This window comes from Raphanus sativus, chromosome 6, assembly GCF_000801105.2.
Source record: "Raphanus sativus cultivar WK10039 chromosome 6, ASM80110v3, whole genome shotgun sequence".
NCBI classification, from domain to species: domain Eukaryota; kingdom Viridiplantae; phylum Streptophyta; class Magnoliopsida; order Brassicales; family Brassicaceae; genus Raphanus; species Raphanus sativus.
In genome coordinates, this window is record NC_079516.1 from 4,255,657 (window position 1) to 4,273,670 (window position 18,014).

The 18,014-nt window shown below is 35.2% G+C and overlaps 4 protein-coding genes across 4 annotated transcripts; 3 read left to right on the plus strand and 1 right to left on the minus strand.

Moving 5' to 3' along the window:
* The first annotated feature begins 341 nt into the window (after positions 1-341).
* LOC108807602 (feruloyl CoA ortho-hydroxylase 1-like) lies at positions 342-4,241 on the plus strand. The gene is made up of 2 exons (XM_056989692.1): positions 342-853; positions 3,668-4,241. Exons 1-2 carry the CDS (start codon positions 342-344, stop codon positions 4,239-4,241), a joined length of 1,086 nt encoding a protein of 361 aa, XP_056845672.1.
* Positions 4,242-6,270: 2,029 nt separating this feature from the next.
* On the plus strand, positions 6,271-7,148 carry LOC130496154 (dirigent protein 22-like). The gene has a single exon (XM_056987986.1). It carries the CDS (start codon positions 6,328-6,330, stop codon positions 6,889-6,891), a length of 564 nt encoding a protein of 187 aa, XP_056843966.1. The 5' UTR covers positions 6,271-6,327; the 3' UTR covers positions 6,892-7,148.
* Positions 7,149-12,272: 5,124 nt separating this feature from the next.
* LOC108812150 (dirigent protein 22) lies at positions 12,273-13,030 on the plus strand. The gene has a single exon (XM_018584325.2). It carries the CDS (start codon positions 12,297-12,299, stop codon positions 12,852-12,854), a length of 558 nt encoding a protein of 185 aa, XP_018439827.1. The 5' UTR covers positions 12,273-12,296; the 3' UTR covers positions 12,855-13,030.
* A 1,118-nt stretch (positions 13,031-14,148) lies between these two features.
* On the minus strand, positions 14,149-16,730 carry LOC108812151 (lysine-specific histone demethylase 1 homolog 2). Its single transcript, XM_018584326.2, has 2 exons — positions 15,088-16,730; positions 14,149-15,012 (listed from the first exon to the last, which is right to left on the minus strand). The coding sequence occupies exons 1-2, from the start codon at positions 16,616-16,618 to the stop codon at positions 14,336-14,338; spliced, it is 2,208 nt and encodes a 735-aa protein (XP_018439828.1). The 5' UTR covers positions 16,619-16,730; the 3' UTR covers positions 14,149-14,335.
* Positions 16,731-18,014: the final 1,284 nt, after the last annotated feature.

Below are 18,014 nucleotides of genomic sequence, written 5' to 3' on the forward strand. Positions count from 1 at the left end.
TGCCAAAACTAATGTGCTCTACCTTAGTTAATCTTTGATAGCAAAAACATGTCACTTTTGAAAACTAACAATCTCGAGAAAATAAATATATACATATATAATTTTTTGAAACATTGTTAATTTAATGTAAATGGAAATTTTAAATAAAAGGAAGAAAGCGGGAAGAAAAGTGAAACAGCAGAAGAAGCATGGTGAGAGCCATAGAGGTTGGTCGCTCATAACCTGATTACTCTTTCTCTTCTTCAAACCATTCTCTTTTAAATACTTTCTCCCCTTTGTAACTTATCTTCACAACACAACACAATCCAAATCCGCAATCTTTATCCCAATATTTCCACCTAATGGCTCCAACACTCTATACCGCCCGATTCGCAGACCCAGCTGAAGTAACCGAGTTCGTTGTAAACAAAGGCAACGGCGTAAAGGGTTTATCAGAAACAGGAATCAAAGCTCTCCCAGACCAATACATACAACCATTCGAAGAACGTCTCATCAACAAGTTCGTCAACGAGACAGACGAAGCCATTCCTGTCATCGACATGTCGAACCCCGACGAGAGCAAAGTCGCTGAAGCTATATGTGACGCTGCTGAGAAATGGGGTTTCTTCCAAGTGATCAACCATGGAGTTCCTTTGGAAGTTCTTGACAACGTGAAGGCCGCTACTCACATGTTCTTTAATCTCCCAGTTGAGGAGAAGAGCAGATACACCAAGGAGAATTCTCTGTCTACGAATGTTAGGTTCGGTACGAGTTTTAGTCCTCGTGCAGAGAAGGCTCTGGAGTGGAAAGATTATCTCAGTCTCTTCTTTGTCTCTGAAGCTGAAGCTGAACAGTTTTGGCCTGATGTTTGCAAGTGAGTTCAAAAATCAAATATGTCCCTATTTTAATCATTGACTAGGTGATAACCTGCGCCTTGCGCAGGGTGAATGACCAAAAGAAAATTTTTATTTTTAATTTATAGATATTAAAAATTTTAAAGTTATAAACACACATATTAGATCTAACGGTAGCCATCTTCGAAAGGGTGCATGTTTATATAATGTAAGATTAATGGTTTTTAAGAAAAAACTTTTGTAATTGGTTATGTGTCAGATTTATTTTATTAAAATGAAATATATAACAGTATGCAATAACTTTAGTCCATTTATTATGGATTTAAGACAAATCAAAACATAATGAAATAGAAGTATTATTTTCATAATAAAATTTATGATTATAATATTATAAGAAACACTGGTAATAAAAAATACGCAAGAAATAAATTATAAAGAAACAAAATAAACTGATAAAGAAAAAAAGTCACAAAAATTCTTCAGAACTCCTGATTTGCACTCCTATAAATAGAAATAACTAAGGATTCGTTTATCAAAATAAATCCAGCGGCAGTAATTATGCACATAACAATACAGTTATATGATCTCATATGCTTTAAATAAAGTACTAAAAAATAATATTAAGGTCAGAAGAAAAAGAAATGGTACTATATCCTGACAATATTCACCCTAACCTTTCACATTGTCTTGAAAGGTTTCGAATCGGACACGTTTGTAAATCCAGCCATGAATTTACTTGAGAGAGAACTTTGATAAATAGTGTGTCGGGAAGAAGATTGTGGTGAGTCTCTTGAATTGTAGAAATATATTTATATTAAGACGTCAAACCCGTGTAGGGTTGAACGAAACCTTGATATGATAAAGCCGTAACTAAAGTAAAATATTATTTAATATAAAATAACATGCCCACCAATTACATGAGCTACGATCGTCCTTAATTTATTAGTCAACGTAATAATGTAATTTCTCTTTATATGACAAAATTAAAGGAAACGACATCAAGGTCGATGCATAATTGATTCAATAATTTGAAATAATAATTTATACTTCCTTATATACAACAATCAAATAATATTAAAAGAGTCTGACCCTAATTGAGTTCCTATAATTACCAGAAAAATCAAGGAATCAAATACCGTTTGGCATTATTGACCCATAATTATGGTTCTCGAAATAAGTAAATGTTTCCAAAATCGTAAATCTAATAATATCAAAGTTATTAGAAGTTTCCTTTCAACAATGAAGTGCCCGGTTGATCATTGAGAAAATAACCTTTTATTTAATGTCACCTTGATTTGAATTTGTATTTTTAAATTGATTACGATAAATTTGAATATAGGGTCCTGGTTTTACGTATAGAGTTTTGCTATGTCTGATGGACCTTTAAGAAGACATTATTGTTATTGTTATCATATATAAAATACAATAATACTTTGTGTTGATTTATATGTATCAAAACTATCATGAAAAATGATTTGTATGTATCAAAACTATCATGATAAAATAATTTATATGTATCAAACTTTTGAGATAAAATGATTAGATTACGTTTATAAAATGATTAGATATATACGATAATTATATATTTATAATATATACGATAATTATATATAATGAAGACTTGTAAAAACCATCAAAACTATCATGATAAAATAATATATATGTATCAAAAGTCTGATAAAATGATTAGATTGCATTGATAAAATAATTAGATGGCGTTGAGAATTATATATAAAATGTTATATGATGAAGACTTGTAGAAACCAAGAGAAGACTCAGATTTTTTGGTCTCTTCAATTTAAATATATAAAGTAAAATTTATAAAGACCATGCTTGGGATGAAGATTGTGAATATAGTACATACGATAGGGCATTTGTATTTTAGTTTGTATTTTGATTTCGATCTGGTAAGACTGAGACAAAATATCGTATGAAACCATATTTCAATCCATAGTAACAAATAATGAGAGAACCGTGTAAATAATAATCGAATGCATTCAACATATAATCCGTGACTCAGAATATGGTAAATAATAATGCAAGAACATGAATCATAGACATGATTTATTTGGTTAGTCAATAAGTAAAAACTTAGATTATATTAGTTAAGTAACAATCTAATGACTAATGGCAATTATTGTAATTAGTCTAGTTAATTAAGGGTTCTTGAAATTAGGTTGTGAGAGAGTTTATGGTGATGACACCTAAGAAATGGCACACTTGTAAATCACACATGAATTAAAGGTTACTTATTTCTAATGCTCCTAAAATAATATATAAGGGATTCATAATAACAGGAATAAAATGTTTATCTTGCGACCAACTATATTACTGAAAAGTTACACATTGATTATAAAATGAATCCCTTAAAATTTTTGAAGCCTAAACCAAAAAAAAAATAAATAAATATATACGCCGATGTGGGACACTTTGTGTCTAATACGCCCCTTCGAGATGATGGTTCTTTGAGCATCAATCTCGGAATGCTCGGGCAAAGATCGATGGGCCAACTTTGGACCAGATCGATGTGGATCGGGTTGGACTGTATGGATCGGGCTCTAATACCATGTTAAGCTAGATGGGCTTCACACTTAAAACCAATTGGTGATTAGTGGAGAGACCCATCCATCTTATATATTACTAAGGATCTCTTCCAATACCCGATGTGGGACACTTTGTGTCTAATATATATAAAATAAGATTTAAATTTCACAAATTTTACGGAACCTAGTTTATAATCAAATTTTAACAGTCCATAATAGTTGGTCCATGCAAGATAAATATTTTGTTCCTAAATTATCTCCAATAATTCATTTAAACAATTCTTGCTTTAGGAATGAAGCTCTAGAGTACATGAACAAGTCCAAGACAATGGTGAGGAAGCTTCTAGAGTACTTAGGGAAGAACCTCAATGTGAAAGAGCTAGACAAGACCAAAGAGTCACTCTTCATGGGTTCAGTTCGAGTCAACCTCAACTACTATCCCATCTGTCCTAACCCTGACCTAACTGTTGGCGTTGGTCGCCACTCAGACGTCTCTTCCCTCACCATTCTCTTACAAGACCAGATCGGTGGCCTCCACGTGCGTTCTCTGTCGTCAGGGAACTGGGTTCACGTGCCACCGGTCCCCGGATCCTTCGTGATCAACATCGGAGACGCCATGCAGATCTTGAGCAATGGTCGTTACAAGAGCGTGGAGCATCGTGTCTTAGCTAATGGTAGCAACAACAGAATCTCGGTTCCTATCTTTGTGAATCCAAAACCAGAGTCCGTGATTGGTCCTCTTCCTGAGGTGATAGCAAATGGAGATAAACCTATCTACAGGGACGTCGTGTACTCTGATTACGTCAGGTACTTCTTCAAGAAGGCACATGATGGAAAGAAGACCGTTGATTTTGCCAAGATATGATCACAATCAGCTCTCGATGGAGTTTGGTTTCTTGGTTTTATTTGTTTGTTGCTCCTTGTCTGTATTTGTGTGTGAATAAAGAAGAGACATAGTCTGATGGCTTCTTGGGACATTATTTGATAGTGTTGTATAAGCTACAATTTCTCTTTTTGTCTACTTAAGTGTTACGCAAGCAAGAATTTACACTGAATTCAAAAACCTATATCAGATTTTGATAAGATGAATAAGAGGATGCTCTGTTGAAGTAAACAACAAACGAAGAAGCACTCATATGAGAAACCATTTTTTGGAAGACAGCAAGTCCTACAGATGAAGACGAGTTCTCCATGTACAAACAGAGAAGCACTCATATGAGAAACCATTCTTTGGAAGAAGAATTGGAGGTTGAGAAGACTGTTTCATTTCAAGAAAGAGCTGATCCAAGAGAAGAAGAAACAACTCCAGTGATGGATAATATCGAAGAATGTGAATCCTTGAGTATATTTGGAGGTGAAACCTAATCCAAAGCAACTGAAGACTATGATTCCGGTGATGATGAAGTGGAGGAGGAAGAGATTATTGACTTAGAAAGTGAATCAGTACCTTCAGAGCAAACCTCACCCTAAGGAGGAGAAGAAGAAACCAAAGAGAGTGACGAAGTAGTCAATATTCCAGAAGAATCAATCCTGAAAAGGATAAGTTCAAAGAAGGAAACTAAATCTTTCCAACTTGGGAAACAAGTATCATGCAAATGGACCAACAGGTGCAGGACCAAGGATCGGTTGTGCAAGAGATTATCCATCAGAGCTTCAGTTTCAAGCACTAGAACAAGTCAACTTGTCTCCAAGATGTGGTTCTGTTTCAAGACTCTGTTTCTCCTCCTCGTCCCAAACGCAAACGCCTCAGATGTCACTGTTGTGGAGAGGGATGTCATCACCTGGAGATATTACAGATTCATAGTTGATGAATTCATTTTTATTACACAAGAAGATTTACATTCATGGATATTTATGTTATGTATTATTTTTATTAGTAGAAAATATATTTTTACTTGATACATAGTTCGAAATAATTGTTCTTTCTAATTATCCAAATAAACTAGATCACATAACGATTTATTAGATTTAATTAACATTCATTTAAGAGAGACCAATGTATTATAAATGTTATTTTTCTATCAACAACTTTTGATGGAACTTAGTATGAAACTAATTAACAAATAAATAAACATAGTATTAAATTTTCTATTAACTAATTTTTTTTCATAGTGTACACTTAATACTAAAAATAACTCATTCGAAATAACTAGAAAAACTGAGAAAAGTTGTCCAACTATACTTAACATAATAATGTAAATTATATTTTAACAATAAAATCTACAAGATTTATTTACTTATAGATACAACTAAAAAAAAAATTAAAAAAATTCACCCTACTAATTTAAATGTTCTAATCAGTTGCTTGTGTGGCTTGTCTTCTGGACCGGCCCTACTTCCAAAGAAAAGTCGCTGCATTTACGGGTCTCAAACAGACCTTCACACAAAATAGCAGACGGCTCAGATGTTGGAGCCGCTCTTAAAGTAACAAAATGTAGGGCGTGTGAAAACATCTCAATTTGCCCATGATTTATTCGTTTGTATTTGTATTTTTTATTATAAGCTTCGAGTATTATGCAATATTTTTGAAATTGGTTATTTTACCCTAAATCATACGACTTACTGACCCAAAAGCTATTACTGACCAACTAAATCAATACTTTTGTCCACCACTTTTCCTAATAATTACCAATTTTTTCGTAAATTACTGCATACCACAATTCAAAACACAAAAGTTTAATACAGAGGATTAAAATTTCCAGTTTATCCCACAAAATAAAGTTTTTTTTTTTGAGAAACAAAATAAAGTAATTAAACTAATAACTTTCAATCTAAAAAAGTAATACTGATTATCTTTTTCTTTGTTTTTTCCATACTCGTTTGTTGCATTCACATACAAACTCGTTATATGTAGACCATAACTTCATCTATATATACACCCATTATAACAAGAACTAAGAACAAAAAAAAATTAAACACAGATTTCTACCCAAAAAAAGCAGCATCACAAAATGTCAAAGCTTATTCTTATCCTCGCCGCACAAATCCTCCTCCTCACCACCATTGCCTCCGCCGGAGATGGTGGAGACTTCGCAAGCACAATGAACCCGGCACGCCTCCACAACAAGGAGAAACTCACTCATCTCCGAGTCTATTGGCATGACATCCGAAGCGGTCAAAATCCTAGTTCCATTATGATCCAGCCGCCGATTAAGAAGTACTCCTCAACCTACTTCGGATCAATCACAATGATGGACAACAAACTAACATCTGGTGTGTCGATTAACTCTACTGTGGTGGGTCAAGCCCAAGGTTTCTACGCAGGAGCGGCCCAACCTGAGCTAGGTTTCTTAATGGCGATGACCTTCGCTTTCAAGACGGGGGAGTACAATGGAAGTACGATCACGATTCTCGGTCGGAACACAGTGCTCTCTGAAGTTAGGGAAATGCCAGTGGTCGGAGGAAGTGGAATCTTCCGGCTCGCTAGAGGTCATGTCGAGCTTAGGACTAAGTTGTTCGATAAAAAAACAGGAGATGCCATCGTTGAGTATAACTGTTTTGTCTTGCATTACTAAGATAGTTAATCATAATAAGATTGTGTTGACTGATGTTATTGTGCTAAGATGATCGTTTCTAGCATTTCTTCCGTCATTCAATCAACATACTGTAATGGTGTGGGCCGATAGTTTGTTTCTAAATGAAAAAAATCATCTACCTAAAATTTATCGATAATCATTATACGTTTTGAAAGTAGACCTTTATTGTGTATATTTTTAAAATACTCTGAATTTTACCAAATTAGTTGTTATTTTATGGCATATCATGCAAAAGAGCATGCATTGCACATACATGTACTCATCATCATATACATAAAGTAAGAAACAAAAAAGGAAATTTTGCTATATCTTTTTTATCTCGTGGTCAAAAAAGGTAAACACTCCGGTCAAAGTGTTTTTTTCTACATTTTTATTTAAAAAAAAAATTAAAGTAACCAATGACAACATAGTGTTTCTTTGTTAACTCTTGCTTGTTTAGAGAGTATCAACTACATTTAGATAGTCTCTAGAGGCAGAAAGGTGTAACCACCATTCCTTAATATCTCTATGACGTCCTGTAACACGAAAGATGCCTCTGTGATAGAGACATTTTTGTTGGTTTGTTTAGTTATAAACTGAATTTACTCATCAAAAAAATCTTTGCAGTCACCAATGAAGCAAAATTATCGTAGGCCAATATATTTAGGATATATAGGATGGAATATGTGCATACATAGATTCATATGCCAAGGTGTGTATTGTCTAGTATGAGAATGGATCATATATTTATGTGGATTTATGCATAACCGTCCATACAATGGATTGATTGATAGAGAAGACTTGAAAGTGTCCACAATAAGTCCTATACATCGTGTCACCAAACAAAAGAAATCTACCAGTTGTGTCCTGCCGCGTTGTTGGTAAGTAGTCATCGCAACTCGTCTATATAAGTAGTAAAACATTCTAAATTCAAAGACGCAAAGAACAAAATAAGAAAAGAGAAGTTTCCTAAAAATAACAAAATGTAGAGCGTGAGAGGAAAGTCAACAATAAAAATGGCCTACGGCGAAAAAAATCATGAGAAAACATCTCGATTTGCTCATGATGTATTAGTTTGTATTTTCTTTTACAACTATTCGTTTGTATTTTATATTGTAAGTTCAAATATTATACAGTATATTAAAATTATTTTACCATAAATCACTGACCTTTATTATACAGCTTCATCAACAGACGCCTATTGCTCCGCTTATCTCAGCCAGCTCTACTGCCACATCAGTAGATTCACAATCTACTCTTACTCCTACCCCAGTTATGGATTGTTATCTATCTCATATTACCAACAATGAGGTCATAGAATCTTTAGTTGTTGATCTGATGACCACAACACCTATACATTCTGCATTTGAGAGTTCTTTTCGGTTTTCAGTGTTAGAAAATGTGGATAAAGCTGAGATTGAACCTCCTGACTCTATCAACTTGACCAGAGGTGGGAGGGAATCAAAACCTCCGATCAAGTACCATAATATGGAATAGAATACAGTGCGAGGTAGGAGGAAGTGTGGTCGCAATGGCCGTGGTTCGTCTCGCTAGTTTCTGTTTTATCGTCATTTAATGGTCATTACTAGCATCTATCTTTGTTTAGATAGAGTCTAAATATTACACGAAACCTGTTTCGTGCAAACTTTATCCCACTATAAGATCCGAAGTCTTATCTTTGTAATACTTATGTTTTAAATTAAAAGTTCTTTTTCAAAAAAATGATACTTTTGTCCAACCTTTTTTCCTAACAATTATCAAAATTTATTCACAAAAGAAAATTAAACCAGAGAATTAAAATTCCAAGCCATATCACTCAAACATGAATGACTTAATATTATAAACTGATTTAACACATCAAGAAGTCTTTGTCAAGCCATATCACTCAAACATGAATGACTCGATATTAGTATGTATAGGATGTATGCGGAATTTAATTAGTGCATAGATGCATATAACAAGGTGTGTATTGTGTAGTATGAGAATGGATCACATGCATGTTTATGTAGACCTATGCATAAACGTCTATACAATGGGTTGACTGATACAGAAGACTTGAAAGTATCAACAATATGTCCAACTATCAACAATAAGTCCGATACATCGTGTCACCAAACAAAAGAAATCTACCAGTTGTGTCCTGGCGCGTTGTTGGTAATTAGATCAACTCAACTCGTTCAAATACTTTAATTTACAGATAATTTCTATATAAATCGTTAGATTTAGGGGGGTTATTGGTACAAGGATTCTAGAAGAATTCTGAAATTTTAAGATTCTATTATTATTGGTTTATGGATTTGTAAAGTTTTAGTAAAATCCCTTGTTATTGGTTTAAGAATTTTTAAAATCCATTTAAAATCTTTGATTATTCAAAAAGTTTGGTTTTCATTGATTTTGTAATTCTACCAAACTCTATAGTTATTGGGATATAAATTTTGTATGTTTTTACTCATGATACTCAATTTTGAAAATATCATGTTTACTCATAAGATTTGTAAAATCTGTATGATAACAACACACTTCGGTTCTTTACGAATATTACACAAAAATGATAAATTCAACATTTGCCCATTTTAATTTTGTGACAAGAAGGACGTGGCATCATATGAAACCAATTTTTGGAGTATGAACCAAATCCTAAAAAGAAGCCAGGTGGTGAAGAAGACGATTATTGACCCAAGAATCAATCCATGGAAAAATAACGACCATTTTTCTTCTTTTTTTCTTTGTCTTATTTCTTGATTTGTCATTCACAAAAAACTACAAAACTAGCTCATTCTAATCTTTCCATCCGAGAAGCAAGACATTATATGATAATGGTGAAGTGGAAGAGATTATCTCTATGTAACTCACTAAGGAAAACATTATATATATATATATATATATATATATATATGTTTGATGGACAAAAAATTGGTAGTTTCTTAAAAAGACTTGTATATATTTCCTTCAAAGGAAATTGATTTTGAAAAAAATATGTATGTAAATTTGTAAAATTCCATAACAATAAACGGAAATTCATACAAAATCTATTCAACTTTCAAAATCTCTAAACTTTAAAAATTCTCAGATTCCACACATATTATTGTCCCAATCAAGCTCATAACTTCATCTATACATACATCTATTATTACTCGCCTTAAACTCGCTACTCGACCCGTATTCGCCTTGAAAATTCAAGTACTCGGTGCTGTCAAGGCAAGTAACAAGTCGACAATTTTCATTACTTGCAAGGCCAAGTCAAGTATCAAGTATCATTATTATTTTTAGTACTTGACTCGTTCGTCCCGTTACTTGCTCCATTACTTGTTATTTGTTACATGATCTATTAATTATTTCTTTGTATTTGTCTTTTTTTTTACTTGCATTTAGGATTGAACATAAATACTCATTAGTCTTCTTATACTTGTTACTTATTTATTATCCATCTTGAGTTTAAAATATTCGTTACCATCTAGTCAAATATTACATAATAATAAGTAGTAAAAAGTTTAGTTATATGACTTGTTATTACTTGTTACTTATTTAGAGAATACATTTTTTATTTATCTTCTCTATAATATGAACAAATATTTCGTTTAAAGTAATTCATATGTTATTTTAAATAGAATTGACAAAACATACTTTCATACCTATTAAATATATATTTCTAATAGAGTATTGTTTAGTATAGTTTTTAAATATTCCGAAAAACTCATAAATAGTTCATAAATACTCATAAATAGTTTATAAGTACTCGTAAATAGTTTACAAGTATTCGTAAATAGTAAGTAATAGAGTAAGGCAAGTAATTTGCAAGTAATTCATTTTTGATCAAATACTCGAAATAACAAGTACTCGTTTCTAACAAGTCAAGTACAAGTCGAAAATTTTATTATTCGTACAAGGCAAGTCAAGTCGCAAATACATGCAAAATTGCAAGTACTCGCCTTGCGCCCAGCCCTAATTGTAATGGTTTGGACCGAATTGTTTCTAAATGAAAACATCATCTGCCTTGAATTTACGGATAAACAGTATACAACATTTTAAAAGTAGACCTTAATTGTCTATTTAAAAGTTATCTGAATTTTAGTTGTTATGTTATCGTATATCATGCAAAGGAGCATATACTGCACCTGCATGTACCCATCATATAAATGAACTAAGAAATGCTGACAAGAAAAAGTAAGAAATATAAAAGGAACTTTCGATGTATCTTTTTACCTCGTGGTCATAAAAAGGTAAAGACTCTGCTCAAAGGTAACAACACCCCTATTAGAGCATCCACAATGGAAGCTCTTGAGAGAATCCTTAGGGAATGTGGAGCCCACTTTCTTAGAGTTTGTGTCAAAAAGAATCCTTAAAATCTTTTGGTAAGGATTGATCCTTACACTGTTCAAGGGTTCATTGACCACGTGGTGGCCCATGAATGGTCATCTTTTTTTTTGTTTTTTTTTTAAAAAAAATCCGAAATATCCAAGATTAATCCAAAATACCCTTGTCACTAATGACTCTAATGAGTCTCACCGTTGCGCATGCTCTTAGACCATCAATATCAGTGGTTCTAAACATTAGTCCTTACTGATTATGGTGTGGGGTCCATCATTTTTTCTCAATTACTGAACTCATTTGTCCTAAAATAAGCAACGTCCAACAATGGTCCTTACTGATTCCGTCATGTCATGCGATTGGTGTATTTTTATTTTATTTTTTGGACAAAAGAAAATTTAAAAAAAAAAAAAATTTACCTAAGAACTTGTGAAAGTCCTACCGATAAGGATTTTTTTACCGGTGAGATACACATTTAACAAAGTGAAAAGTCAAGAGAGAAAATACATTTTTACCGGTGAGATTGTTTTTTGATAACAAAGTATTCGATATGAAGATCAAAGAACAAATTATTATTAGAGAAACTTAAATTCCTCGTATTTGTTTACTTTTTATTTATTATAATTTATGAGGTTCTGATGTGTTAAAAAAAAGATTTATGAGGTTTTGTTACCTCACTCATTCCTCTAGTTTGATTTTTAAGACCATTTCATAGTCCCCATATCAATAAAAATGTTCTAAGAAAGAGAAATACTCTAATTTCCAAGTCATATATGACCGGCTCCAGAGTAATACATATAATACAACATCTTGCAACAGTTTTGTATATATCAAGACAATTACCTGGAAAAAAATCTCAAACCAGAGTAAATTATGATCTTCCTCACGAAACATAATAAAACCATATTGTAATGGATTTAATCAAATACTCTCTAAAAAGCCATTAATAATAAAGTTAAAAAGAGAGCCATTAATAACAAATATACACTGTTCAAAAACGATAACTAATATATACGCCGTCCTCTTCTATAAATACACACACGCACACTCGTTATATACAGCACAAACGTTCAGCTACATGCACAAAACCCACAAACATGATTAAGCTCATCCTTATCCTTGTTGCAGAAATTTCCCTCCTCACTTCCATTGCTTCGGCTGGCGACTTCGCAAGAACCATGAACAAAAAACTCATCGACCTCCAAAAACATGAGACACTCACCCATCTCCGGCTCTATTGGCACGACTCTATAGGCGGTCAAAAGCCTAGTTCCGTCATGATCCAACAGCCTATCTCGAACTCCTCCTCCTTATTCGGATCCATCTCCGTGATGGACGATGCGTTGACAACGGATGTGATGAAGAACTCGACTGTGGTTGGCCAGGCCCAAGGGATTTATGCTGGAGCGGCCCAAGGAGAGATAGGTTTCTTGATGGTGATGAACTTTGCTTTCACGACCGGGAAGTATAACGGTAGTACGATCACGATTCTTGGTGGGAACGCTATGCTGGAAAAGGCTAGGGAAATGCCGGTGGTTGGAGGAAGCGGGATGTTCCGGTTTGCTAGAGGTTATGTCGAGGCTCGGACCAAGTTTTATGATCCCAAGTCCGGCGTAGCCATTGTTGAGTATAACTGTTATGTCTTGCATTACTAATCATAACTATGTATTTGTTTGTTCTGTAATGTTGTTAAGTAACATTTGCATTTGACGAATGTTAGTGTCTGTTTTCTTTTTTGTTGTTGTATGTCATGTCGTTTACCGTGGTGTGATCGTTGTAGACTTGTGGAAGTGTTCTTGTGTTTTTTTTATCATGCTAATATTAGTTGTAATGGTCCTGATCTACGAATAAATAAACTGAAGTTGTTGAATATATGGAACAAGCCATTTTGGGTCCTGCGGTTTAGATTTAAGAAAACTTCTCTGATATATATTTCCTATCAAATAATTTTGGAATGATCACCAGCACAATCATGATCTAATCAAACCTTACAGTATAAATACTTTGTTTTGTAAGAAGAGTTTTGTCAAAGTGGCAATATTAGTATCCAGCATTCAGAGAAGGATTCTCTTAGATCCGAAAAATTGTCTTAACAGTAAACTGGTCCCAGACTTGAAGAGAAAAATCCCAACAAAAGCTCAACATTGTAATTTTCTAACAAAAGCTCATGTTTGTGTTTTCAGTTTACTCCCATGCGGTATGTATATAGTTGTGTGTTCTTGTAAAAGGAGAACCGTTCTAGTTGGGTTTGGTCCAAAAAAACAAAGTTATTTACTGACTGGGTTTCATGAGGTTGGTATTGGAGTTAAAGTCACGATGGGAGTATTTACTCTAATTTTTTGGCATTTGTGTTAATATACTATATACTAGTATTTAAACTTTGTAGATATTAGTATCCTCACGGTAAATCATACGACAACGCAATAATGGTGTAGAAATATTTTTATTTTGTTAATATATAACAATTATGATTTGCTGCTTTTTTTTGCAGCTTTTCTTTTGGCAGATATATTAGATTTCCATGTTCACCACCAGTGAAAAGATAACTCTAGTTGAAACTTGGAATCAACACAAAGCTGCGTCACTACAAAAAGAAAATATATCACATTTTGACCACATTTCCAAACAAAAAAAATGGCCTGTACATCAATTGGTAGAAGCAATCCAAGAAATCTCAAATATTGTGATTCTAACGTCTAGACACAAGTGTCCAACAGTTCAAGAGATATATATTAAGCTCGAGACTCAAATTGGTGTTTTCAAAAAAGGTTGTAGCTGAGGACGGTATAAATATGTATGTTGTATATTCACTTGCATTTTTTTCAAAATTGGACAAAAGGCTGGCTGCCAATGAAATTAGATTTGACTCTCTCTCCATTTTTATTTCTTTTAATGTGGTTTCAAATGTATCCAGTAGTTGTTTCGTGATAGAGAAGCTAACGACTGTACGTAAAGTCAAGAACATACTCAGACTAAGTATAAACTTGTATAAACTTGCCAGGAAACATTGATTCTCTACGCACTTAAAAAAAAAAGTCCACAAAAATGACAAACGAATGAAGTCAAAGCATGAACTATGTAAAATGGTGGGGTTAGTGAAGAATCTGCACCTCTCTCTTGAAAAGTGAAGAATGTGTTACTGCCTTGCAACGACACGAGTCCTGCTTCTGCCTTTGCGTGCGTTAGCTATCACACTGATCAATGCACCACATGTGTCTAGCACTGAGTTAGCACCCATCAGCTTTAATCCGAGAGTATTCACCATATATGTCAACTTGCTTTCATCACTGCTCTCTCCCAGTTCTTGAAGCTTCTGAGCTTGCTCCCATGAAACGATACTGTAAAGCTGAAGACGATTGGTTGGATCGTCTTCAAAGCTGTCAAAACAAACTCTGACTAATCCAAGTGATTTCGGATCATCGGTTGATGGGTTGAAGACAAATGACAACCGTCCAGATGCAATGTCGGGTCTTTTGAACAGATCTTCAAGAACATCGTTACTAACTCCACTGTACCTCTGGACAGGTTTCTTCGGGTAACCGCGAGAAACATTCACAACACGTTGAATCCGAGACGCTTCTCTTAAACCGCTTAAGTAAGCGCCGTGCATTGTAGCTGGATGTTGCCTTGTCGTGGCCTCACCAGCGAAGAATAGTCTGTTATTTACACTTTCTGCTAGAATGTCGTAGTCCACGCCAGATGAACCAACCCTTACATGTGAATATGAACCGTACGAGAAAGGATCAGTTCCCCATCTAGTGCAAATCGTCTGTATTGGGTCAGGCACAACAACACCTTTAGGACCATATATGCCTGCAGAGGTATCAGTCAAATGATATTGTTGGTTAGCAGCGAAAATTTGATGACGTTAATTAAATTTTTACTTACCTCTTAGTTTTTTCATAACACGGTGAAGTAAAACAGATGGTTCTGTGGACTCAAATCTCTGAGCAGCTTCTCCAGCAACTAAGGCAACTAAAGCAGGTCCACCAGAGACTGTATGGTACGCATAGAACAGAAAGAACTCTCCTCTCTCAATGCTACTTTCTCCGAGGCATCCAAACGTGTCCAAATCGTCACCCCAAAACACAGACGGGAAAAGCATGGCGACTTTGTTCAGAAGACCAAAACCCAACCTATCAATCGCTCCTTGCTTTCTCCTAGGCAACTCCGGCTCAAACTCAATACATCTCTTCTTCAACACCCCAAGCGGCACGGTGCAAAGAACCATATCCGCTTGGAATCTCTGACCACCAGAAACGACTTCAACACCTCCGTCTCCGTACCTGATAGCATCAACTCTCTTCCCATATAGAATAGGCAACCCTTCAGCCAACGCATTTATAAGCCTCCAGTTCCCACCTGCAAGAAAACAATGATCCCCACCCATCTCATACGGATCATCCTGATCCCAATAAGCAGCCGAAAGATCCGAAAGACACCCCGCGTTAGCGTACTCCAAATTCGCAAGGTGCCAGTCAAAAAGTCTCCTCTCCTCCTCACCCTTAGCCACACCGTACAACACCCTGAGAGTCTCCAACACTTCCCCCAACGAAACCTTATTACCATCCCCACCCATCATCTCCCTCACCTCAGCAACCTTATCCAGCAGCTTATTAAACCCGAACTCAACGTTCGAGTCAACCACCTTATCAACAACCTCCCCCTCAGAGTTATACAGAGGACAACGGTCCCTCACCTTATGAAGAGGAATCAAAAGCTGCCTCGCGAGAACCCCTAGCGGGTTCGCGTGCAGGCCGGTGATCACACTCCCGCCGAGCTCAACGGCCGCAAACCAATCCTTCCATCCCATCCTCTGAGTGTAAACCCTCCCGCCAGGGCGGCTCCTCCCTTCCAAGACAACAACTCTAAACCCGAAAGACAAAAGCTGCCTCGCGGCAGCCAAACCCGCGAGTCCAGCTCCAACAACAACCACCACCAATCCTTCACTCCTATCTTCTTCAGGAACGTATCCGTTAAACAACGGAGACACCCCAAAGTTAATGTAACCGTTAAACAGTAAAAAATCATAAGCAGCCGAGATCAAATGCTCACAGTCACTACTAACAGACTCTCTAATCTGATCTTTGAGAAGATAAACCCTAACGTTGCTCCTCCACCTGGCGACTATATGGTTCCTAACGACGATGTAATCGTTCTGCTCTTTCCCGCCAACCTCCCTCACCACCCCCGCGCGAATCTCCTCCTCGAGGAGCTCGTCGATCGGGAAGCCGACGGATAGGGCGATCAGAGCCTCCGTCTCGGTCTCTTTCTCCAGCTGCTGCTTCGTCTTGAACTTCTTCTTCTTCTTGGAGGTCTCGATCGGCTCGTCCATCGCGTTCTCGTCGTAGTTCTTTCTGATTGCTTTTCTTCTTAGTGTTCTCCTCGGAGCCGATCCTTCCGACGACGGATTGTCCATTTTTTTTTCCGGTGGTGAATCTCGCGGAACGGAAAGGGGGATCGGTTTCTCTCCGATGCTCCGTCGCGATTTCTCGAACCCCGCGTCGGCGTGATTGCAAGAGAAAAAGAGTTGTGGGTCTATATATTCATGGGCCGAGATAGATAAAAATTATATTGGCCCATTGGGTTATTACTTAGTTACTACTAATCCGTAGGGTGGTGTAGTGTATTGCGGATGATACATCATATGATCATATCACATAAAAGCATAGAATTTTTCAAAAATAGATTGTAGCTCCCTCAAAAATAATACCTGTTTTAGATTTTCCAGACATATTAATAAAATATTTTAAATTTAATATTAATGCATACTTTTATGATTGTTTATTTTCTATAATTCTAAACTAATAATAATTCAGTAAATGTAATTATTATTTTTAAATTATAATTTATTATTATTATTTAATAAAATGCATTGTAATAAAAATGTATTTTTATAAAAAATATTTAAAAAACAAACATCTTTATGAAAAGGAAATCACAAATGTTTTATGGTATTTCATGGGAACCTTTCTTCATTTTCTTTCATTTTTTCATATTTTATTCTAATTTTGAGATATTCTTTATTGAGATAGAGGAAAATAACTTACACGTCGCTATTGAGATAACCAGAGCAGCCTACACAAAGTGGTGTAATGTTGAAGGCAAAGCGGACATGAAAATTTAATGAAACGTAGGGACAGAGTCATTATCTCTCCATTTCATCACATTATGGAAAAATTGACATTTCTCCCCAGTTCATATTTGTATATATCTCACATGGCCTTTCCACATCTCTCTACTAACATGTCATTTATTTTGTGATCCACATGCTGGGATCAATCAGACATATAAAGATCTACACCTTATCCCTACGGAAAGTAACAAAACTGAATTTATAGTGGAATAAAACAATGGTTAAAACTCGGTGACTGTGGTTAGAACATATATAGGATTTCTAATCATGTGTGTACATGCGCCTACACACATAGATCGTATATGATGATTGGACCAGGTGTGTTTATGAAGGTACCTGTATAAAGTGTAATTCTTATACCGTGCTGGAGTTGATGAGATACTTGTAAGTTGTAATGATTGTTGAATAAGATACCTTTTTCATGCTAATAATTGTACACTTTCGACCTGCATGGGTAAGAAAATGTAGTTGCAGCAAGTAGTAGCTCGAAAATGGCATGTAGTGGACCCCCATGTTCATTGTTCCTACAGTAGTATTACATCATGATCTATACACCTGGCCAGTTAATGACTTTTCTGTGTGTATCATGACGCAGATTGAACCATATTGCTACGAAAACTTGTTGTTTCAGATTACACTCGCGTTTATTTATTGGTTTTTACTCAAAATGATAATAAAT